Source organism: Caenorhabditis elegans, chromosome X (assembly GCF_000002985.6).
Source record: "Caenorhabditis elegans chromosome X".
Classification (NCBI taxonomy): Eukaryota; Metazoa; Nematoda; class Chromadorea; order Rhabditida; family Rhabditidae; genus Caenorhabditis; species Caenorhabditis elegans.
The window spans coordinates 12,420,136-12,444,792 of record NC_003284.9 but is presented as its reverse complement, the minus strand read 5'-3'; the positions used below and the strand labels follow the sequence as shown (position 1 = coordinate 12,444,792).

The 24,657-nt window shown below is 33.3% G+C and overlaps 3 protein-coding genes and 3 non-coding genes across 8 annotated transcripts; 2 read left to right on the top strand and 4 right to left on the bottom strand.

Annotated features, from left to right (window-relative positions):
- Positions 1-877: 877 nt before the first annotated feature.
- Positions 878-10,696, bottom strand: tsct-1 (the record flags this gene model as incomplete). 3 transcript variants are annotated; one of them, NM_001270263.3, is made up of 7 exons in its annotated part: positions 878-1,178; positions 1,551-1,648; positions 1,718-1,948; positions 3,964-4,075; positions 6,763-6,931; positions 7,151-7,334; positions 10,622-10,696. In NM_001270263.3, the coding sequence occupies 6 exons, from the start codon at positions 10,637-10,639 to the stop codon at positions 1,553-1,555; spliced, it is 810 nt and encodes a 269-aa protein (NP_001257192.1). The 3 variants fall into 3 exon arrangements, with proteins under 3 accessions (NP_001257192.1, NP_001368132.1, NP_001366745.1); NM_001381118.1 differs by lacking the exons at positions 878-1,178; positions 10,622-10,696 and having other exon boundaries at positions 1,553-1,648; positions 7,151-7,310; NM_001381119.1 differs by lacking the exons at positions 878-1,178; positions 6,763-6,931; positions 7,151-7,334; positions 10,622-10,696 and having other exon boundaries at positions 1,553-1,648; positions 3,964-4,032.
- On the top strand, positions 3,783-3,930 carry T18D3.12. The gene has a single exon (NR_072273.1). It is a non-coding gene; the product is annotated as an Unclassified non-coding RNA T18D3.12 (non-coding RNA).
- On the bottom strand, positions 8,090-8,156 carry T24D3.4. The gene has a single exon (NR_072271.1). It is a non-coding gene; the product is annotated as an Unclassified non-coding RNA T24D3.4 (non-coding RNA).
- T24D3.3 lies at positions 8,090-8,156 on the top strand. The gene has a single exon (NR_072272.1). It is a non-coding gene; the product is annotated as an Unclassified non-coding RNA T24D3.3 (non-coding RNA).
- Positions 10,697-13,659: 2,963 nt separating the features above from the next.
- med-1 (GATA-type domain-containing protein) lies at positions 13,660-14,184 on the bottom strand (the record flags this gene model as incomplete). Its single annotated transcript, NM_001381117.1, has 1 exon — positions 13,660-14,184. The coding sequence occupies one exon, from the start codon at positions 14,182-14,184 to the stop codon at positions 13,660-13,662; it is 525 nt and encodes a 174-aa protein (NP_001366746.1).
- A 3,978-nt stretch (positions 14,185-18,162) lies between these two features.
- T24D3.2 (Ovule protein) lies at positions 18,163-18,850 on the bottom strand. The gene is made up of 2 exons (NM_001029754.6): positions 18,778-18,850; positions 18,163-18,445 (listed from the first exon to the last, which is right to left on the bottom strand). The coding sequence occupies exons 1-2, from the start codon at positions 18,808-18,810 to the stop codon at positions 18,266-18,268; spliced, it is 213 nt and encodes a 70-aa protein (NP_001024925.1). The 5' UTR covers positions 18,811-18,850; the 3' UTR covers positions 18,163-18,265.
- Positions 18,851-24,657: the final 5,807 nt, after the last annotated feature.

The following is a 24,657-nucleotide window of genomic DNA, read 5'->3' as shown; positions in this document are numbered from 1 at the left end:
CTAAAAATACAAAAACTCCATTCGTTTTTATTTGAAAATTGATTTTTAAAAATGAGGGTCACTAATGATTTATTTTCTAAAAAATCATGAGATTTTTATCTGGAACAGAAGAAACATAGCAACATGTGCTAATGAAACCTAGACCCCGTGATCGATCCTGTCAAAAAGCAAAGAGACAGAGAGAAACGAATGCCTGACTAATAAAACTGCGAACACGTGGTACATGCGTTCACTTCTCTCGGGGGTATTTTACGTGGTAGTTTTGTAGGTGTGTGGTTGAAAGTTTCCATGGAAACCGCAAACACTTCTGGAAGAAAAACCGATTTTATAAAGTGAAATTTGAAAGGAAATTCACTAATGGCTTACGAACTAACGTAGTTATGCTATGAAGAAAAAGAAAAATAAATCTCGCAGAAAACATAATTCAAAATTACCTGGTTGACTGGAGTTCGCATACAATTTTTTATCGATGTTATAGCTTTTGGGTCAAATAGATAGATATAACTTAATTTTTTGTAAGAAAAATAGTGTTTTTCCTTGAAATTGTATGGTTATCTAAAACCAAAACAGTCTTGGTGTAGTCATATCATACTTGAAGTTCTTCTTTTGTTAATATTGAAAACCCACATTATACAAAATCGTACAATACTTTCTGACATATGATTAATTTAGCGTGGTTTTTTTAAAATCAGTTTCAGTTAATTTTCGAATTTCAAAGCAACATTTTAATTATTGTTTCAATAGAAAATACTCCTGTACTGAGCGGTCATTTCATAGCTTTCTTTCAAGTTTTTTCAAAACAGAAAGAGGAGAGCTTCATCATATTTCCTGAAAAATTAACAATGCGCAAATGACCTGAAACGTTTTACATATAAAAAATAGATTATAAAGTTCATTTTGACCTTTTTTAAGCTCGCTTATGATTCATTTAAAAAGTAAGAAAAAATGAATGAAATTATTCTGTATACATAACAATAATATTAATGAAGGGGAGCACAACACGGAATCCTTTTTTAAAACCATATTTACAAGAGAGTATGTATGTTTTGAAAAATGAACTTTTTTCAGTTGTGTTGAATATTGAAGTTTGATGCTGTATCTTGAATTGCAGAGAAGGGGATCTTTTGGATTTGACAGATTATAAAATCACATGGAATGTTTGAAGAGAATTTTGAGACCTGAAATACGGAATTAGTTTGAAACAATAATTAAATTCATTAAAACAATTTCGAAAATAGATTGAGCTTTTTTAAATACGTATCGGACGAGTAGTGCAATGCGATGGTTTCTTAGACAACTTCCAAAAAATGTATGCAAATTATACAGAAACCCCATATTTCAGAATATTCTTTTTTACTTTTACGGATTTTTATTTTATTTTTAGACAAAGGATAACACTATTTCTCAGTTACAAGATAGAAAAATGAACGTTCAATTATTTTTTTGAAAATGAATTCTGTTTGGGTTTTGCTTTTCCATTTTCAGACGGTAGGCGCCAAAATTCGGCAAATTCAGATTCATATGTTTTCAGACATTTCGAAACGTCTTACCTTTATTCGCAAAGTTGCTTGTTTGCAGTGATGAAAGCCAACACTTCTGGAGACACGTTTTCACGAAGTAAACGGTTTTCCTCTCGCAGTGCATTGAGCTGAAACACGAAAAACTATTATAAACTGAAATCAAGCCAACAGTGTTTAAATAACAGAAACACACTTACCCTAGCTTCCAAATCGGTTATTGTCGTCCGCAAAGTCTCGACCTCCTCCCGTACCGCAAACGTGAGATGTGTTTTTACCAAATCCATAGCCTGTACAATTTTATTATCGATTGCAACAACTGTGTTACTGGTGGCGGTCGCCAATTTTGCAGAATCTTCCATTTTTGTTGGGTCTCCACTCAACAAAGCAACTGATGATGGAGAGGATGTCATGTCGTTCGTCAATGCAAACTGAAACTTATTGATTTGATATTTCTCAATTCAGATATTTTCGAGATCTAATGATAATATTAAAGCTCAACTATATATACGTGATCGCACAAATGACACCCTCACAAAACGTGGTTTTTTTCATTGACGAAGAGATGGGGGGTTTTCCCCACAAGACACGGTGTAATTTCATTTCTCGCAGCTAGCTCAGAACATCCTCTTTGTTTTAAATCGCTTTATCAACATTTCAAATCACTTACTTAATCATGACTGCTCCATAAATAATACTCTTTGACTAAAATTCGATATTTGAGACCTTTCTATCAACGCAAGAATCGCCCATTTTCAGCAATGAAAATTGGTTTTTTTTTTCTAACTAAAAAAATTCTAAAATTGCCCAAATTCATTGTGTTAAAGTAGATGGCCAATTTTTTTCTCAGTAAAACTTGGTAGTTTGACTGCACAAAAAACAGACGTAAGATTTCACAGGTTATGTATTCGAGTTTGTTTTATTGCTTTATTAGACCCCAAATTGTCTGAGAACACTGAAATTCACAATGAAATTTCTTGAAAACTTTCCAAAAAAAAGTTATAGCGGCACAAAAAATGACCTATATTGTCAAAATTTGATCAATTTGTTAATGTAGCAGCGGCGGGAAACTATTGTTTTAATCGCTGTCTTTGTTTGGATATACAAGTTTATTATCGGGCGGTTTCAACTTGATGTATGTATATTAAAGTGGATGAACAAAGAGATTAGGTAAAATTGTGCTTTAACTGAAAAAAAAAACTGGTGGTAATATAAAAGTATGAATTATGTCTAAATTTTATAGTAAATTATATTCAGTGAAGCAGAACGATGTAAGCAATTTCAAAAAAAAAATTGTACTACTCAGAATGTTTGATTTTGCTTTCTTTTGACTTGCATAGTGTCATTATTATCAGGGGTGTGCGGCAAATTTGCCGATTTGCCGAAAATTGCCGACTTGCCGAGCTCGGCAAATTTGCCGATTTGCCGTCTTCGGCAAATTTGAAAAAACCAGCAATTGCCGATTTGCCGAGCTCGGCAAATTTTGAAAAACCAGCAATTGCCGATTTGCCGAGCTCGGCAATTTTTTCCATTTGCCGCACACGTCAAAAATTTTACAGTACAATTTTGACTAAAATTATTGATTTTTTCGCCAAAAATTTAGTAAAATGACACAAAATTGAGTTAGTTTTATGCTTAAGCAGACATACTACACGGAACTAATTCAGAAACCAGATGTGTGTTAAGAATTCGGTAGTTTTGGTGTTCCAAAAAACATCAAAAATTATCAAAATTTTCCGAGTTCGTTAAGCACGGCAAATTTGCCGAATTTGCCGAATTTGCCGTGCTCGGCAAATATTGAAAAACCAGCAATTGCCGATTTGCCGAGCTCGGCAAATTTTGAAAAACCAGCAATTGCCGATTTGCCGAGCTCGGCAATTTTTTCCATTTGCCGCACACCCCTGATTAATATGCCGTATTTTCTCTAATAGTGTTGTACTCCACTACTCCATATTAAAAAGATTATATCTCAGCTCATTTTAGAAATATGAACAACTAAAATTTTCAACATTTTAGAAAGAGAGACAAAATATTTTGATCATGAGACATTTTTGTATTCGACAAACGACAACTAAAATACATATAAGAGGTCAAAGTTACACAATGGGGTGGAACACTAATTGAGTAAAAAATATTGAAATGTTTTTAATTGTTTTTTAACAAGCATTCAAAAAAAAAACATATAGATGTTCTCTTGTTTTTGCTTAGAATTATATTCATTTCCTGCTCAATCAAATTCGCTTCACAATCCTAATTCTCATTTCCAACCTCTTAACGCTTTTCCTCCCAGATGCCGAGTTGTACACCAAGTTGTTTAATGATCATTAGTGTTTCGTTCAAGAGCTGCCGCCGCTGAGGCTGTTTGAGGGCAATTGAAAGGCGCGTTAGTGGGAAAGTTTCACATTGCATTTATTTCCTTCCTGATTAAACGAGAAGAAAAACTCACATCTGTTCCCACCTCGGATGCAGTACTACCAGTATTTCCAGCAGTTACCACTGCTGTTTCTGGGTCCATAATAAGTATTTTGATTTGATTGGTGACTGGGACTTGCTCGAAGCTGTAATATGAAATTATTAGGATTTTTCTACTTTCACGCGGATTGCGCGATTGAGTCATGGAAAACACGCGGGAGAAGAAATTGGTTATTTCGCGCCAGAGAAGACCTTATGGGCTCCGTGTTTCCACACTCGTCTCCTCCTCTCCCGCTTCTTCTCTTCACAACGTGAGAATTGAGGAGGCAACAACGAAAAACGGCTGGGGCGGCGGCGAAGGCTCACTGAGCTCTGAGCGGGCTCAGGCTCACCACGGAAGAAGCAGCGAAAGAAGAGGCATGGCCTCACCAATATTGACTCTTTACTAGTATGCCTTCGTCTTCGCTCACTATGTACCAGAAAGCCATTATAGAATAATGTATTAGGCGCGAGCTGCATTTATTGGTAGAATTGATATAACCGATTGGCGCGAAAAAAGGAGAAAAATTGAAAAAGGGAAAAAGAAATGAGATATAATCCCTATTTTTACTGCATCAACTCCTCTCTCCTTTTCTTCCAGTGGTTCGATCTTTTTTTTCTCGGAGCTCATATTCATTGTTTTTCAGTGTAGCAACACCAAACGGAAATGGGTCTAGAACGAGCATAAAAATGAATACTGAAGAAGAGAACAGAAAAAAACCGAATACATAAAATAAACACAAAATTTTTGGACAGGGGTGGTCCTTTCGAAACATGGTGGCATGGCATTGCTTTAACATTCCCCCCTTAAGTTTGCCCATTCCGTTTGGCCGCCGGAAGAGAAGCAGTCACAAGTAGGAGAAATGAGATGAAGAAAGAAAAAAAACACACGAGATCTCGTCCCTTTTGGTTAGACATCATGCGTCCTCATTCCAAGACGAACACCATGGAAACCTGAGCTTTGCAATAAAAAGCTTGGGTTTAATCAAAATGTCAATCAGAATTGTGGGTTGTAAGAGTAACATTATTTCAACTGAATATGGTTTCACTTAAAATTGATATGGACCGAGTAAAATAATAATGAATGCTTAAAATGGAAGCAAACCCCGGATGAAGGTTCACAAGAATTTACACGCTATAAATAGCTTGGAAGCAGATAATATACTTTACAATTAGGGTTTTAGCAAATTTATTTTTAAAGCTTATGGCATTGTTTTGACCCCTTAAAAAGTGGACAGGTACGTAAACATACAACACTAATTGCTCACTACATTTTTTTGTTTTAAATTTAAATTCTAAGCCGGTTTCAATGGTTACTTTTATTTAATTCTACGTATTTTTTTGTGGAAACATTAAAATAAGAAAAGAAAAATAAAAAACCACTTAATAATATAGACTAAAAATTAAAATAAAAAGTGAGATATTAGTGTTGTATATTTACGTTTGAGTAAAATTTGAAATGACGTCACAGCTTGTTAGAATAAAATAGGATATTTGAAAATCAGATGACTAAGAAATTGTTTAGTTGTTAATAACTACATATAGTTTGTTATACGAGCACGTGAATTATTCTTTATTAATTCCCGTTTTTTTTTGCGAAAAATTATTCATTTGTGAACTTTTACCAAAATTAAAATCCAGAAGCTGAACATTTTAAGATTTACTAAAACACTTGTTGTAATTTGTAATTCAATTTGGTTTTTTTTGCTTTTCATCCGTATTTTTGAAGAACTGCTTTCCCTTGGATTCATGCATAGTGTCAATAATGAAATGCAAATCGAAGTCATTAAACAATTCCGGTACTTTTTGTTAAACTTTAACAAAACACAAAATAATTTTAATTCGCAGTGTTTTCTCTTTCATTATTGCACGTCCATTTTTTAATTTTAATGACATATTTCAGTTGCCCTTTGTTTTATTTATAAAATGCCAACAGGCAAAATATTTACCGTTTCTATGTACATATTAGAGGAAATATGGTAAAATTAAAAAACAAATTTTATCTGATGGACAAAACAACTCATAACTTTTCTTAATAATAAGGTGCAAAATATAGCAAAAAGATGAAACTGAGTGAAAAAAACTGCTACTTTTCTTTTCATCTCCTCATCGCTCTTCGTTCCAACCCAAACAACTGGCATGTTCGTTTCAGTTGTTTTCTCTTTTTTCTACTCTCAGAATATATATCAGGAAGGAAATGTGTGGTCCCTTCCCGCTTTTAGCAGAAACAAAAATAAAAAACACAAACAAAGTACTTAAGCCGAAAAAATGACGTGCTGGAGTCATTTTCAAATTAAAAATTACGCTTACTTACATGAACATAACTGCAAAGGTAATCGGAAGAAATCGATATGACAGGAGGATAATACGGAGCGATTTGAAGAATGGGTAATTGCGTTTTTGACGTGTTTTTAAGGTCAATGTGTCTGATAGGGTATTTGAGAAGTAATGTGTTTACGACAAGGTGAAAAAGTAATAAAACCCCTTCAGTTTATTTCACTTCAAAGAAAAGAGAATTTCACTTTAAAAATCAGTGTTGCGAAAATAATAAAAATTCTAAATGCCTTTTAGTTACGCAAAAAAAGAAACGAAAGCAAAGAGTTCGTCTGAAACTCGATATTTTTTGGGTATTATTTTTTACTTGAAAGCCGCCCGCTTTTCAACGCCTTGCCAATTCTCCAGAGACTTTTCTAGCCACCTTTCAAAGTCTACTGACGCGCGCGCGCATTATCTCACGTGATTGCTTTGGATATTAAGATTTTAAATCTGGGTTTATTTATGTGAGATCACTCACCGCGGCTGACTTTTTTGTAGCACACGAATGCTGTCCGCCTCTTCTGCTCCGAGAATTGGAGCAGAGGTGACTGTTGTCGGCCGAGGGAATTTCTTTCGGACGGTGATCACATTGTTTTTGCTTGTTACGATCATCTTGTACTCGTCTTCTGGAGGATAATTTCCAAATTCTGAAAAAAATAAATTGTGTTTATTGTCCAGTTTATTTTTTTTTAATCAATAATTTTGAAAAAAGATTTTCACTGGTACTTCAACAACCTCAAACATTTTTTTAAAAACACGTACTAAAACACGTACTTCTATGCTCGGAATTTTGAACTGGTATCTAATAAATTTATTGATTTTCTTCTAAATTGATAAATTATTCGTTTTCAAGTAGTTAAACTAACCTCCCATTGCCGACCCAAATCTGGTATCAATCACTTTCCATCTGCCACGTGTAAACTCTCCTGGAACCGGAACAACTTGGAATTTCTTCTTCGGCTTGTCACAGTTTGCATTTGGAGGAACGACCTCAATCACAGATGCTTCATTGGAAGTAGTACTCATTATTATTGTGTTCTGTTGGAAAGCCTGAAAAGTTGAAAAAATAAGTAATAAATAGACAATAAAACATTTTAGCATTTTAGAAGTAGTGTATAAAACAAGAAAATCTGTACTTTCACAAACAAGAATTAAAATATACATTTGTTCTACTAAAGATAAATTGAAACTTTTAGATTTTTGGTAAAATTATGATGACTTATAACAGATTCAAATACTTTTTTTCAATTAACAGTAAGATTAACGGTTTTTAGTCGTTTGGACACATAGTTAATCAAGAAAAATTTGCATATATTTGAAAAGCGTATAATTACATCTTTGTACACATCGTTTAACTAATGCCATTAGAACCTATGAAATTAAAAAAAGTTGATGACTAATTAGCAAAATTTGATAACATTTTTGCGCCGTGGACAAGACAGATATGAACAAAAGTTACAACGATTTGACCAAAATAGATTTGAATTAATGTATTTTGGGAAACAAAACGTACGACATTTTTATATTAAAAAAAACATCTTTCGCCTTTAATTTGGTTAGGTGAGCAAATTAAAAATTGTTTTGAAGAAAAATGGCAAAGATAAGTTTCAAAAAATATGCTGGATTTTTTATCGCATTAAAAATCACAATCGTTGACTGATTACACTCAAGAACCCTTATTCGAAATTTCTGTTTCAAATTTGAACAAAAAACGAAAAGATAAATTGGTCGCAACATGCAGCAAATGATTGATGAACTGCTGTGGGAGACATGAATTGACACGTAATTTCAATTTTCTCGAAAAAGTGCTCGCGGTGCTGAGGAACAGCTGTACTTGCTCAAGTGTGATGGCAAGTGTGTCAAGTAAATAGACACGACGGCGCAACTTTTGGCACGGAAACTTTGGAGTTTTTTTTCTGTTTTTTTGTGTTACTTTGTCATCTGAGTAAACCCATGAGACTTTGTTTTTTTTTCAGGAAAGAAAGGAACGCTTAGTTTCTCTCTCTCTCTAAATGGTGCAGACAGTTATTGAATCATATTTTTTTAATAGTTTGAGAACGCTGTAATTGGAAAAGGAATTTATGAAAGTTTGAAGTACATCAAGGACAACTAACAACAGTTCAAGAAAGCCCAATAACTTTATGAAAGCACAGTGCAAAATCTGCAAGAACTTTTGTGACGACATATTTTCTTAACTTAAAAAAGCATTTATTTTTCAAGTTTTCCGCTTTGTGAAAAATTGTTGAAAACTGTTTTTTTTAATTTCAATGGCAGTGCTTTTTCTACTAGTTTGGAAGGAAAAAAAGAGAAAGCCAATTTTCGTAACTAGAAAAATGAAAAACTTGGTAGCTTTTCATACCTTTTTTCAAATTCTTAGAGCTTAAAACTCAAGTCTTACAAATAATCCTACATAAACCTTTGCCAAAAAAGCTAACGTTCAATGAATATGCAACAAGAAGTCAGCTTTTTGCAAGAAGAAAAAAAAATAGATGAGCTAAGAAAAACGCGTATTTTCTCTAACAAAGCCACCTAGACATGGCGCAATAACGTCTATTTCAGATACAAATAATACGAGATTATGACTGTGACATTCCAGTGAATTGTAAGATTTCTGAGATTATATTTGAAGTCATTGTCAAAAAGAAAAATATATAATTCTTCTGAATTATTATTTCAGAGAGAAAGATTTTGAGGGAGTTTTAAACAAGACACTGCGATTTCTCGTTTTCAGTCACTAGAAATGTCACAGTTTATAAGAGCAAAATAGAAAACGAATGAAAAATTGAATGCTGTACATTTCTCTTGCTCTATACTGGCTGCTACCCCACTTTTTCAATCACACTGTACGCTTCTCTGTGTGCCCAGACAAAACCATTGAAAACTACTGCTCTGCATAGCCCGCAAAGCAGGAAAGCTATTTTTCAATCGCAAATAAAACGAAAAAAGCGCATGGGAGCGCGAGATAGAATGCAATCTTTTTTTGAAACTTCGATTCTGTAGTAATTATGCAAGTTGTGGTTGCAACAATGGTGCTCACAAAAGAGTTGCGAAGAGTAAATATGAAAAGGGCACATGAATAGCGATCAAATCAAATGACGAACTGATAAAAAAGATAATATGTAGTTGTCATGTGTACTCTTGAGCGAACGTGCAAAAGAAAATTGGACACATAACATTCTGAACTGGAGTTTGAAGGCGGAGAAGATCCAAAAAGGAAATTGTTTTTGAACAAATTAGCTTTGAAGCTTTCTCTATTATTCTTGCATGCAAGACTAATTTTCAATTGGTCCGTAGGGATGTAAGACTAGGCCTGTGGAGTGGGTCGCCCCATTTTTTGGGTCGGTCGGGTCGGGGTAGGAGTCGGAAATTCTAATATCATGAGAGTGGTTTTGTATCATTTGGCTCTATATGCTCTCCTCATTTTTCAAACAGAAGTTCAATTTAAATGTTACGCTTGGAAAAGAGCAGCACACCACACTTTTGGCTCATTGTTGATTGGTGTTTTTCATCGCGTAAAAACTGGAAATTTAATTGAATACTTTTGGCACTCGTATTCGGAGGGTCTCATTGACCTTTAACTTTGTTTTCTGCAAAAGTCTCACAATGTAGGTGTTTCAAATTACGTTGCATTTGATTTTTTAACGACATGAAAAAATTTCAAGATTATACTTGAAATTTATGTGTTCAAAAATGTTACTAGAATAAATTATTTTCAATTTTTGAAAGAAAATGTTCCACATTCTTTATACATATCTTTGTACATATGGCAACTAAACGTTTGCGAAATTCCTAACATTGAACAAGACAAATTATTTTCAAATTAAATTGATATGCTGTTGAAGGAAAAATACGTAAAAATAAGAAATTCTAATTTTAGTTATTGTTTATTCTTATATTTTATGAACGCAAAAAGCACTTGATTAAACAACAGAAATCAAAAAGTTAAAAAGAAAAGTTGCTGTTCAGACTGACGGGGGTACGGATAATTCATGCAAATCGGTGTCATTCTAAAAATCGATATGTGGAATTGAATCAGAAAGGAAATCGTCGAAAAAATTACAGTTGACTCACGATTTCTGTATTTTAGAGTTTGTTTCGCGGCAGTCACGCGTTTTACATTGGCGACGGTGAAGAAGCAAAACGAAAGGACAACAAAATTGCGTAGAGTTTCTCTTTCTCAACCAACCATCAAAAACGTTTAGATTTGGAAAACGTGCTGGAGATAAACAAAACACATACATAAACACGAGGTCATTGACAACGAAGAGCCGGTTGTTTGATCAGGCAGATCATAAGGAGACAAGGTCATGTGGTTTATCTTAAAAATGAACACTTACTGCGGCAAAGATGAACATTCTCAGTGACAGGATCCCTTGCTGCGGTCTCTTTTAGCTGTAACTACCCTGAAACTTTAAGTTATTTGTATCTTGTAAAACCAACGTTATTGACAATAGAGAGCAAAAAAAGTTGTGAAGATATAAACGCAAACCATAAGAAGGAGTAACGGTTCTGCTTTTTATTTGAGTAAAAAATTTTAAAAATTGAGGTTCCGCAGGAATCTTAAATTTAGGCCACTTGTCCGCGGAGCGACTGGAAAAAATATTATTATTTAATCACAACCTCATTTTGAAATTTTGTGTCGTTTATGAAAAATTCGCTAGTTTAATCTCAATTTCTACAACAGGGTAAAGTTGATAAAATTTTAGAATTTTGCTATATTGAGTATTTTTTTGTTAAACTTTTCAACCGTTAAAAAGAAAAAGAAAAAACACTTTTGTGAAATTTTCAAGAAGTTTCATCCTGAGAACAAATTTGCAAAGTTGAATGCAAAATTTGATTTTTTTTATCACTTTTAAACTTGCGTTGAACTTACGTGAAACTATCTTATATTAATGATTGATTGGTAAATTCACAAAAATTATGCCCCATGTTACAGATCTTGTGAAAATTAATTAATGTGTGAACACATATTTTTAAAGTTCAAGAAGTTTTTTAATTGAAATTGTGAACAAAACCACGTGATGCATTTGCGGACGCACAGAGAAATTTGATATTCACTAGGAACATTAAGTATGTTTATTTTTTCGTTTTTTTGTATGTTTTAAATATTCGCAACAAAAATTTCAATTGTTTTAATTATAACATTTATGATATTTGCAAAGTATTTCATCTGATTAAGAGTAAAAATAATTTCTGTTATTTTCAAATATCATAAATAAGAAAATAAATGAGAATGGCAAGATGAAATATGAGGAAAAACGGGTTTGTTGTAACATAAATAATGCTCATCGCACATGTGCAAATACATAAAATACGTAAACGATGAGATAAAAAAATTGAATTTCTCGAACGTCTCTATGTGTATCTAATCCGATAAACACTAGTTTTAGGGAGTTATGAGGATGTTTTTCGTCTTGTTTTCTATTTTATTTTTAAAGATTTTATTTTTAATTATAATTTTAAAGAATGTCAAAGTGTAGAAAAACCCAATCAACAAATGAGCAGAAAAATTAAATGAGCACTCAATGTCCTTTTTTGGAAGAGAGCAGATGGTAGTTAAAAGCTAAAAAGACGCGGAACCCTTTTTTTCAAATGTGTTCCTCTGTGACGGCTGGCTTTTATGGGTTGAATGAAAGAATGATGGTGTTAGGGTACCACCCGACACAAAACAAAACAGAGCTGTTCTGCAAGATCAAAATGACGTTTTTTCAAAAATATATGCCAATTTTCTTAAAACTAAAAAAGAACAAAACTGATACAAGAATTGAAATTCCCAATGGGGTAAAATTCGAATGGGATGAGAAGAGGAAATGGGCGGAGGAAGGGGGCAAAAACGTTAATGAAATTTTGTTTCAAAGTTTTGTTTGCCCAAGGCTATTTTCTACTTTTTACATTACTTCAAAAATTGTAATTTCAAAACAAAAGTGGACTGGAAAAAATTAAAAAATAAAAATATTCCAATGGCTGCGCTGCAAACAAACAATTGGATGCTTCCAGATTTTCCAAATTTGCTGAAAACAGAATCGACAGGTATTTTGGGCAAATCTTCCTGCACAAATTGGGAATTTAACCTTGGAGCTCAGAGAAAAATGATCTACATGCAAATGTATCTATATATATTATATATATATATATATATATCTAGAGAATTTATCAAAGTATTAATTTGGCAATGTTGAAAATAGGTAGAGAAAAATCACAATCCCAACTATTTTTTTTCGAATATGGGTGTAATTGTTCTTGGTATATATTGAATAACGTTTTACACTTTACAAGTACTATCTCTTACATAAAAAATAAAGGGGAAAATGATTAAGCTACATCAAAAGTTCGAGAAAAAGTAACTAGTGTAACAAGTACGGGCTGTGCAACAAATTATTCGAAAAAAACTGCATTCAACTAAACATATTCGATATTTATACATCACTTTAACAACTTCCTGTCTGTCCTCCAGATTATCTTACTTTGAAGAAAAAAGAGCAGCAGTCTACTAAAACAAAGCGAATGTTAAATAATTGAAAACTGTGTCACACTTCACTCAATGATTCGTGTTCCTTGTATGACACTTTTTATGGGGTAAAGTTTTTGTGATGAACACAGCATGACAAATAACAGATGTATGTACCATGTAGCCAATCCTATAGAAAGCAGACAGAAGGCCAAATGGAAACTAGGGTGACTAGAGAAGGTGTTATAACTTTATGCGAAACAATGAATCAGAATTCAGTGACGAGTGCAAACCAACTGATTTAATATTCTATTTTTGGGTTGATTGTGACAATAAACACGGAAAAATTGGAGAGAAATTTTAAAAATAGTAAGCATCATTTTCCGACTCAGAATGCAACATTTCTAGTGGGTGACAATCGCATGGTCACAGTACACATCACAGAAAAATTTAAATCTAAATTATTGAAAAACAAACATCTAATACAAGAATTATAGTGCAGCTCAAAAAGTTCTTCGAAAAACAAAACTCACTAGAAAAGTGAAACCTTTCAAAGCAATGACTGAAGAACACATTTCGGCCCTTTTTGTCTCGCTCTCCCGTCCACAATTTTTTTCTGCAAAAGTTTGGTTTCCGCTGTCGGATTCTCTAAATCCTAAGCATATATAAAGCTGTTCTGGCTGACGAGATTGAAAAAAATGAACAGCGCTGTTGGGAAAACAAAGAACAAAAGTTCAAAACGATACAGGGTTTGTTAATTTTAAATTTATTCCTCTATAAATCTTGAGTTATGATGTAATTAAAATCGAGAACAAGAATTAAATATAAATGTATTAGTTATGAAATCATATTAATTAAAAACATTTTACCGGTTTAAAACAATAAAATTACAATTGAGTTATACAATTTACAATGATGTAATTTACATTAAAATGAATCTACACCATTCGTTTCCTGTACCTTTAATTTTCTTTTTTGATATTTGTTAACGGCAGTGACTGGACGAGTCTTATTATATTTCCGTTGATAAATGAAACAAGCATTACATTGAATTCCTTCCTTTGATCGAATATTCCTCCAACGAATTGTTTCAGTTACTGAACAATTTGAGCATTGAAATGACTTCTTATTATCAGAATTGCTCGGTGTAGTTGAACTTTGAGTAGAGGTAGATGGAGATGTAGATGGAGTGGAAAAATGAGTAAACGTGGTGAAATGTGAAGAATTAGGACTTCCAGTAGTTGATGAAATATTTAAAGATGAAGAATCCATTGCAGTTGGATAATAAGAAGCATAAGTATTGACATAGTCATAGTAGTTATTATAATAAGAATAGTCAGTAGTAAAGGAGTATGTACCATTGAATGGAGTTGAATAATCATAGAATCCAACTTGTTGCTGGGTATTGTCAAAGACATTTTCAGCATTGAAAACGGGGTAAGGGTAGGCCATAGTGCTAGAGAGAAGGAATAAAGTATGAAAACTGATTCAAACTAATAATCTTTGGGATCTTTTACTGTAGACCACACCCACTAGAAATGATGATAATGCTCCAAAAATCATCATGATGACAGAGGTGCAAGGTGGTCCTTCTTCACCTATTATCAGATAATGTAGGTGAAGATGGGCTCATTGTGCAATAGGTGCAGATGTTAACATTTTTATAGAAGAGCAGGAGAAATCAGGACATGTTTCAGACAACGTCTACAATAGAAACCTTTTATTTGCCTTCGGACGGAACACAACATGGATTTTACGCGGAGAAAAGGAATCATATCAACGCAACTCAAGTATTGTCTGATTATTTGGAAATTGAAAATTAAATTGATATATAAATTTCCCAAAAATTGTATATGAATAAAGTGCTTAAGTTTTTTTCTACAGCTTCTGTTTCAGGATCTGAAGAATTAGAAGTTTGAAAAACGATCTTAAAAAACTTAATCAACCTGCTTGTTAAACAAGTGATGATGGTTGTGATTTTTCAATGTTCGGCCAAAAGCAAAAGCAAAGACAGCGATCCTGCATGTTTTCAAGAAAGCCTACGCCTGCTTCATACCTACAGCAAAAGTAGACTTGTTTGTTGTCATAATGAGATTTTCATAACCATCTAAAATGATCTTCGAATTTGGGAATATTAGTGAATTTCAACAGTTTCACGTACTTTGGCATATTTTCAAGCTAAAAAAACGTTTTCTAGAAGTATAAAAACGAGCAATTTTTTCAACTTACTACGTTTTCAAAATTTTTGAAAATGTCGTTATTTTGTCGGTAAATTTCAAAACGGGTTTGGCGCATTACAATCTTGTAAAACGTTATATCGCTTAAAAATTTTATTTTTGAGTAAAGTAGTATTAGGAAGATGAAGATCAAATTTTTGCCGCGCAAAACAAATGAATACGATAATGTTGAACCAATGTTTAAAATGTGAACAAATGTTTAGAAAGGGCAATAAAACACGAACCATATCAACATCTGTACATGTTTGAGAAGCACTGAGCATTAACTTTCGTAAAATACATATGTGGACTAAAAATATATCAGATTGAAGATCTCAAAATGTGAAGAGTATTAATTTTGTTACGCACGTCTTTTGGCGTAGAATACGGGAATATTTTCACACAAACTACAAATATTTTTGTTGTAATTTTGACAAATATTATGAACACTGTATTCACCCTATTTGTGTTGCATGCAGCACAATTGTTCACAATACTAATAGGAAAATTCGGTAAAAATGCTTTAGAACTGAAAACAAATCAAACAATAAACATAATATTTTAAGTACCGTATTTTCTTGCATGCAAGACTAATTTTCAACCGGCCCGCAGGGGAGCAAGACTGATATGTAGACAAAATACGGTGTATGTTTCCAAAAATATCTCCTGGTGAGTTCACATCGGTGTTATTTCCAGAACTCAAATCCATTTGACACTTTTCTTTCTTGTTGTCAAACCGTCAGATCGGGTCGACTCGGAGATTATGATCGTTCTAATTTTTCCTATTGGTTTTTTGCTTTCTTACAATATTCACCTATATTCTGAATGTTGTGGTGTTATCCAAATTGTTGCCAGAAAACAAATTGAAAATGCTTGCAATTTGTATGTTGTTAAAATGCAATATTCAGAGAAGAATATTCAGAGAAAAACAAGAGTCAAATACAAAATTACACTATTTAAGATGGACTAGGATAAATAGTTGTGAATTAATCAACAAAAAAATGGACAGTAGAGTTAAATGTTGTAAAATAAAAGACAACTAGAAAAAACTGCCACTGACTCTGATAAAAATGCATTTTAATATTGTGTGTTAATGCAGTCCATATATTTAAAAACCCCAAATGCAGAATTTTTAAAGAACATCTTGCAGCATTAGTGATAATATCAAGTAAATTCTGAACACTTTTCAACTTTAAAGTTTCTTGATTTAACTCTTGTAGATCATTTATTTTCGATAAATACTAATCATTTTGAGATGTGTGGTGCAGCCAAATACATATTTTGCCACAGCAAAAAGTGATGAAACCTTCCATAGAAAATGTTCAATAGTTTTTCGGGATCTTCAATTCTTCCACTTGAAGCATCTAGCTCTTGAAACTGTGTCAGATATCAACATTTTTCGAAATTTTTTGAGTGATATTGTCTTAAATACAGTGTAGACGGAGTATAAAAGCACTTGCCAAAATAAATTTTGTTTATGGCAGAACACTTGGAAACGAAAGCGCGGGTATAAAACTACAATCCATGTTTCTTTGAAGGACCATAAACATAGGTTCCACAAACGGATTCTTGCTTTTTTTGATGAGACAAGTGTAAAATTAACTGTATAATTAGATATCAATTTTGTTTTAATGGAAACTGTCCGTGAACAGCTGATAAAAATAATAAACGGAATAGTGTGTGTTTTAAAGCCCCATTAGTTTGCATCACTTTTTTTCTGTTTCACGAGGCACACCGATCCGTAATGTCATCTAAGAGCAAATTCGTAAAAACTTATAAAACCTTGGGTAAAAAGAATAACTAAAAACACAAATATGATTTTCTTAACATGTTAGTGCTTCCGCGCACAAGCTTAGTTTAGGCCTTAACTGAATTTCAGAGTATTCAATCAGCTGCCACTGTCACCTAACAATATCAATCTTTTAGATTTTTTGTATGAAAAATCTCTGAATCAAGAGCATTCTTTGACCTATAAATTTTACTTGATTACTAATGAGTCCCCCGAGAAAATCATGAAAAACCTTGAAGCGGGCCTACTTGTCCGCCATTGTTGGTGCGTTTCCGAAATTTGTGAAGGCCTGTAGCAATGCGGACGGTGATATTTTCGAATTCGAAAATGTTATCTTACTTAGTTTTTCTCGGAGAACAAAACCTATATGATTATTGCTTCTTTGGCGTTTGTTTTAAAAAAAAACCTTAAAATTTAAGAAATATTATACCTGTAGACAAAACGAACTTCATATCACACTCTTCTTACTAATTTTTTTTCAACAAACTGTTGCAGCTTTTCTGAAAAGTTGCAACATTGGCAAACTGTAAGTTTTATTTCGCTCACAAGTACTTGAGTTTCTGCTTGAGAACTTTATAACAAATTTTGACAAAATTTTTTGAATGTTTTCTTTGTAAAGCTGCATGAGTTTGCTAAAAAGTTGTGGCGTTTTGACGAGTAACTATGCCCAATTTAAAACATGATTTCCCGCTTACTATCGCAAAATCTAGTCGGATGAGGACTATGAAAACACTTAAAATCTATACGTCCAAAGTCAAATTTGCTGAAAGTATTGAATTAATTTTTTGATTGGTTATAGATTACACCTTTCAAATTGTCTATCCCAAAAAATATAAAAGATAGTGAAGAAGTCGGAACTTTCAAACAGAAACCCATCTTCAAAATTTGTGTGATGTTCAGATGTGATAAATCTGCTCAAAGCCTCAACGAGCATCGTGACCGTGAATCTAATGTAAATCTGTGGAGCCAGAGTCTTGCTTATCATAAAACATTCCGTGCTGTAAAAAAGCGCATGAAGGATTACATTTCGTCAGATTCTTGATGAAAAATGTTCATAAAAATATCAATAATCTAGTGTTGACGGCTCTTCAAAAACATCCTGAAAGTTTGGAATTTTCAACATCAGAGGTGCATCAAGAAACTACACAAAATTCAGATATCCGGTTTGTTTGCAGGCTCTTGGATTTTCTAGAACACGGTCTAATCTTTTGATCTTATAAATGATTTAATTGAATTAAGCAATCCGCTCACACAAGACATTAATGACAATTGCATTAAATAAAAACAAGATCATATTGAAAAACTTTGTATCAGTACAATCTAATTCATTGAGTGGTCAAATTATCGATTTTCTCATGAATTGTTACCATGTTCGGGCGATTTCCAAGGAACGCAGTACGTGATAGTTGTGATGTTCGAAATTGATCCGGTCATATGATTTATTCGATATCAATCATACCCAAAACAATATCATTCAATGTTTTTGCAAAAAAAAATTAAAGGAAAAGAAAATGTGATAAGAACTTTGTCAAAACCATCCGGATCTAATAGGACTCCCTGATATGTAACTCGTAGATTCAGAAACTGGAACAACTGTGAAGCGAACTTTTTTCGGAGTTTGTAATGAAGATAATTTCTCTGTGGAAAGGCTCAGTGAGGATGAGAGTTTGTTCTCTGGACGACATGGGCACTCTTTCTCGCATTTGTACTGAAATATTAAATTTTAGATATAGAGAAAAACACTAATTTTGAACTAGAAGTTTGATAGACTCGTTGTTTAAAATGATCTGAACCAGTTCAAAATCGGAAATCGTGAAAAATCCGAAGATTGTAGCTAGAGTAAGTTTTTCGAAACTTTGAATACTTTTTTTAACAGTTCAAGTGGAGCACATATTATATATTCAAGCGACAGTCGAGAAGTTTGATTTTACAGAATTTATGTTTTTGACTCCTCGTTGACTACATGCACACATATTTTATGCCGCTCCAAAAAATAGCAAAGCACTCGAGTATCTTCTAAGCGAAAAATGAAACTATTACCGTGACTTCTAGAATTTTAAAGTAGGACGTCATATGTGATGCAGTAACAATTGATGAAGAAGTGCCGGAATCGCTGAAAAAACAACACATCAGTCAACAAGGCGGCATGGGAGTAAAATCATGTTCTGCCAATATCAATATTGTCATCACCACTCACCGTTCCGTCTCTTTCTCCTTTTTTCTTTTTTCCTTTTTTTCTCCCCCCAAAACAAGGCGAGAAGAAGTCAGTCAATTGATAACGATTTTATACCCTTCTGATGATGACGATGGTTTGTTTCACACTTTTGATCATCTTCTCTCGGCTTGTCTCTTCCTCCATTGATCGTCAACAACAACCATTTTGATTCGCTTCTTCCTCCCTCTCTCTCTCTTTTTCTTTTTGCATTTTGGTTTCTACTCCATATCCAGCGAATAATGACTATAAAAACCGTTCTCTGATGGGATAGCAGAGAATGAATGATAGGAGGAAGTTGTCGTTTGTCATTGAAATGTGTCAGCTTTGAACCTTGGAACCAACATCACATCTCGCTATCGATCACAAATCGAAAACCAAAGACATCGTATAAAAATTGATATGATGGAATGATTGATATGTGGCCAGGCTTGCATATATCTTACATCAACCTATATAAGGGTCATTGAAATCTATGTAGTAACATGACTATGAACACTATGAACAGTTCAAAGAATGGGTTAAATAAATCGTGTAGTGAAATACTTACAATTTAATACGCTATTTAATGTTGCAACTAAATTTGCAACATACAATTCTAGTGTAAATCAGTATGAATTCTTTATTTTACAGTTCACTGAAGCTTTTGCAAAATGGGGCACCTCACTGAAAACCTGTTTGCAGAATTTATTCCCTGGTAACAACCTAAAAATTCGTTTCTGGAACTATAAAAAGTCAGGAGAAATTTATTGTCATACGTAAACTTGATATTGAGATGCTATGAAATCGCTACAGAACGCACGAATACCTGAAAATACAAACGAGTTGACGAAAATACATACTAGGGTACATACATACATAGGTATGAAGAAGATCAATCAGTTTATGAAAATAGATGCTCCAACATTTGAAAGGTTCCTTGGGTTTTTATATAACAATAATAACATCTACACAACAAGCAGGCCAATTTTGACTACAAAACAAAGTACTTGAAGATGTGATAAAACCACACACTATTCTTTAAATTTGAACGAACCATGTTTAATCTGGGAAACAATCATGCTAAAAAATTGAAAATATAGTAGCGCCATTAGGAAAATGTTTAAAATTGTTGATGGTTTTAAGTGCATAAATATCTAGGTACAATTTTTCAAATAGTTGTTGTTATTTGCACTCGAAAAGCAAGTTTCTGTTTTACTTTTTTTACTGGACTCTGAAACGTTCGAAAAAACTTTTAGAAGTCTTTTACCTACATATGTAGATATCTTTTTCAGTTAGTATGAGTTTAGTTTGTCAAAACCCCAGTGGTGTACTCCGTTTTTCAGACATTTTGTGGTATTTCCAGGAACGCGTCCACTTCAGATAATTTGATCAAATTGTAAAGATGCATAAAAAATTGACATTTTAAACAACGATGTTCACAATAAATGTAAATTTTACGTTTGGCCATCCAATAATGAAAAACTTAAGTGGGTTTTCTACTTTTCAAGACACGCAACAATTTCTCTTATATTTCAGACGAGCGCTCATTTTTCAATTTTTATTCCAACTAAAACCTCCCTCTTTTTTTACAACTTTTTCTGTCGGAATTGTCGTCGCCGTTGTTCGGTTGTAGTCTTTTTCTTTCCCCCGTCGTCATCAATCAACGGCTCCCATAATCGTCTTTTGTTCGGCTGAGGACGTAGGAAGCAAAAGGGCTATCCTTGACGGCTCCTTCTCCATTTTCTGAAGAGAGGCATCTATCTCCAATTTGGTTTTTTTCTCGTATTTCACATATTTCACATCGGGCGTGAGGGTGACAACGGGGGGCCCCCACTCAGATTTCTTCGACATTTTTGTCACTTACACAACTTTTCTAATGACGTAGCTGGTAATGCAAGTGCAACAGTGATACATTAGTCATAAACAAATATCCGTTTCCTTTATTGTCAAGGCGTAGCCTGTTTCTGATTTTACCTTTTGTTTTCGACGCTGGTGATTGTGTATTGTAGCTGTATTTTGGTCTACTGCTAAATGGGTGTATATGAACGTGATGTTTGAGCACTGTATGTCAGAAGTTAAGATCTGATTATTGCAGAAAAGACCATAAATAAATAAATAAATAAATAATCTGGAATTTTTAGATGGGACAGCGTTTGCGGAAAAACTGTTAATAACCACTTTATGGCATTAAAATAATTATTTAAAACTCTTCATAATATATTTTATGAAATTTTCCAAATTTGCAGTCAAAAGGGGCCAATCGCTAAGTCTTTAACTACTATATTTTGATGGGGTTCCTTTTTGATTCGGGGAAAAATAGCATTCGGTTTTATTTCAGTAAAAAGAGCCCATTAAAAAAACGCAGAAATATTCGGGTTGTAACATCTCCCCCAGCTTCTTCAAACACCTAATTAAAAAATTAAACTGAATAAAAATAAGCTGATAATTAATGGTTTCTATGAAATGTAGTACTGCCAAAGCATTGTTGTTATCATATTGTTCCACGAAAGGGCACAAGTGTAACATAATGAACTAAAATGTTTCATTATCATTGTCGTGTAATTCATTTGTTACTTACGGAACCTGAACCAGTTTCCCATTTTGAAGAACGCAACTGAAGAACTGCTCTGTCTCAGTGAACCCGTCATTTATCAATGTTCCTATTTGATGGCTACATGACAAGAACAGTCCACTTTTTGCAAGTAAGAAGCTGGCGGCAAGTTTCTACAACGCCTATCATATTTCAAGGGGTCTCTAGTACTCTAGAAGCAGGAAACGAAGACAGAGAGCAGCACGCCCTTGCGTGCCCAAGTGATCAAGATCTTATTGGATTTTGCGAATCGATCGTGCAACTGGAGCAGAAAAGGGTGGGGTGTAATACGAACTACTAGAGCTGATGTGAAATCCAATGGCATCATCATCACCATCACACCATTTTCTTGTAGTGTTTGTGTTTTTTTTTTCAATGAGTTATACTTTTGAACTTTTGTCATCGAAACCGAAAGATATGAACGCCTAGTTATCACGTTTCAGTCACACATTTCTTTCCATCAAAACTGTGTTTTCATTGATAAACCGGAAAACCGTGACAGATAAACAATAAAAGTAGAATTTATGAGATGACTTTTGAAAGATAGAAACAGGTATGGTTAGATCAGACGTCAGACTATTAAAAGATCTGTGTAGTTTATCTTTGATCACCTTTGCCGGAAAAAATCACTTTCTTATACTGAAAATAATTTATCAAAATTACTCTAATTACTCGAGCAAAAAAAAATTGTGTTTCGAAGATAAAAGTTATGAAATTTGTTTTTTTTGCATTTCTACTGCTCTCAAATTCTGTAATAAAATCAATAAATTATGCACATTAATAAGTTTAGTCCACACATAAAATATGAACAACCGAATATGAAAACAGGTGGCAATCTTAATACAGAGCTGTGAATGAAAAAGAAAAAATTGTATTTTTGGGGATTAAATGGTGTAATAATTTTTAAAATATCTGTAGTTTTTTTAGTAAATAATTTCGAATTAAACTTCCATTGAAAACGATACAGCGCCATACATTAGACAAGTCAATATTTTTCTTCAAATCTGAAAAAAAACGAGATACTCTAGAAGTTTTTACAGAAACAAGTTTAAAGGTCTCGAAATATTTAATTCCATGTAACAAGAGCACAAGTTTTATTCTTAATTTCCGGCGTATTTGTTGTTTGAGAAACTAATTTGATAACAACTAAATATTTCATGAAAATTGTTTGAGTGCTAGCATTCATCTGCAAACACAATGTATTTTTGTGTTACAGGTGATTGCAAATTTTATATCAAGAATCTTTAGACGTCTGCAGCTATAAACTGTTTTGGAGTAAATTTTGAAAAATACCTGTTTGATGGAAATGTACTGTTAACTTTTTTTTTTTTTTTTTAATTTACGTTTTTGTCTTATGTTTTTTGTTTTTACATACAGCGCTTTATTTACATCTGCATCGTTTTCATATCCTAATACTGTAAGTAATTATGGCCAATGTGTCCACTTCTACATTAAGGATTTCTTGGCATTTTCTGGAAAACCGAAACTTCATAAACTGTGAAAATAACCTGACTTCATTCAATACTAGGCCCAAACTGCACATGCACATGCACATGGTTTTTGACAGCTATTTTTCAGATCAAACTAATCAATTCTAATATTTTGTAATATTGATCACAACTGAAGATATGTATATTTGGAGATATGTATATTAAAACAATTAAGAACCATCATGGTGAAAAATTTCGGTTTTTTTTTAAATTTTCCATTTGCTCAGTGGTTCCCATCACATACCCACCAAAAAGGTTCTCTTTTCCAATTGTCTCCTTCTTTTGCTCGATTTATTGGTCATTTTCGTTATCCATTTTTCCGAAAACGGCTCATCCGTTCTTTTAGCTCCTGTCTCCCAAGCCGATGAGCCCATTTTCCAGCCGTCACCCGTCAGTCAGTTCAATTTCTTGTTACGATTCCGTCAGTTGTGTCCTTTTCTCATTTTATGCTCTTTTCCACAAAAGGTTCATGTGTTCCACTGAGCATCTAAAATCATCTGCATTCGTTCGCATTCGCATCTAAAGCTCGTTTATGACTCTCACTTTTTGTTTTATGACCATTATTTATGTTGGCTTGGTTCTACTCGGGCATGGGGTGAGTATAACGCCCGTCGTCCGCCCGCGCACTCGTCTCGATTTCCAAGATTTATTCGTGCTTCTGGACAAGTGTTGTTATTACTTGTTAGTTAGCCTTTATATGTTGAAAATTAGAGTACAAGTTTCAAGTTTCATATGGTTTCAATTTTCCTCGTTATTCAATCTGCTGCAGTTTTTAGTGCAAGGAGCGAGATCGGATTAAAAAAAACCGCATACGAAACCACCTTCAAATAATTTATTGATATTATCAAAGTATTATTAGTAAACGTTTTACCAACAAACATATTCAAAAAACTTTTGCGTTTTGTTCATATTTTGATTAAATAACAACACGATTAAAAAACATTATAATCTGAATATAATATGTTAGAATTTTGAATAAGTAAATAATATAATTTTTAATTGTGCTACTTTTTCTGAGCTCAACTTTTGAAAGTGTAACAGTTTTGCAGCAGTTTTAACAACTTGCAAAAACAAGAATAATATATTCTAACTCTAATGGTTTACACACTTTTATCACATACGACCTTACTCAAAATAACTGATAAGAATTATAGAATTTTCGTCGCCCAGTTATTCATCTTCCTGCTTTCCTGTCCAACACCCTTCAAAATGTTACAAAACATATTTTATTGTTATTTAATTTTTTTCCGCTCTTATGCACTACTCCTCAAAGTTTTGATCTTCTCGATTTCAATGTGTAATTCATGGTTCTCACTCTGGTGTGGGGTCTCGGTCCTCTTCCGCTCTTTTCTTGTCAATACGCGACTCAGTGATCGATTGAAATGTGATGAAAGGTATCTTCTGGTGGTTGGAGTGAGACGAATAGATGTGCAAACTGATCATTTTTGCGATTGGTCTCAGAAATGAGCTTTTTCAGACTAAAGATTTTGAGATACTGATTTTTTATTTTTATTTATTTGGATATTGTGTTTATTTCCACTATTACTAATTGAGACTCAAATTGAGTAAATTCTGCTTTTGGAATATCAGAAGGTCAACACATCTACCACCCCCCCCTTGTAAGCTTCAATCGGCGGAAAATATTT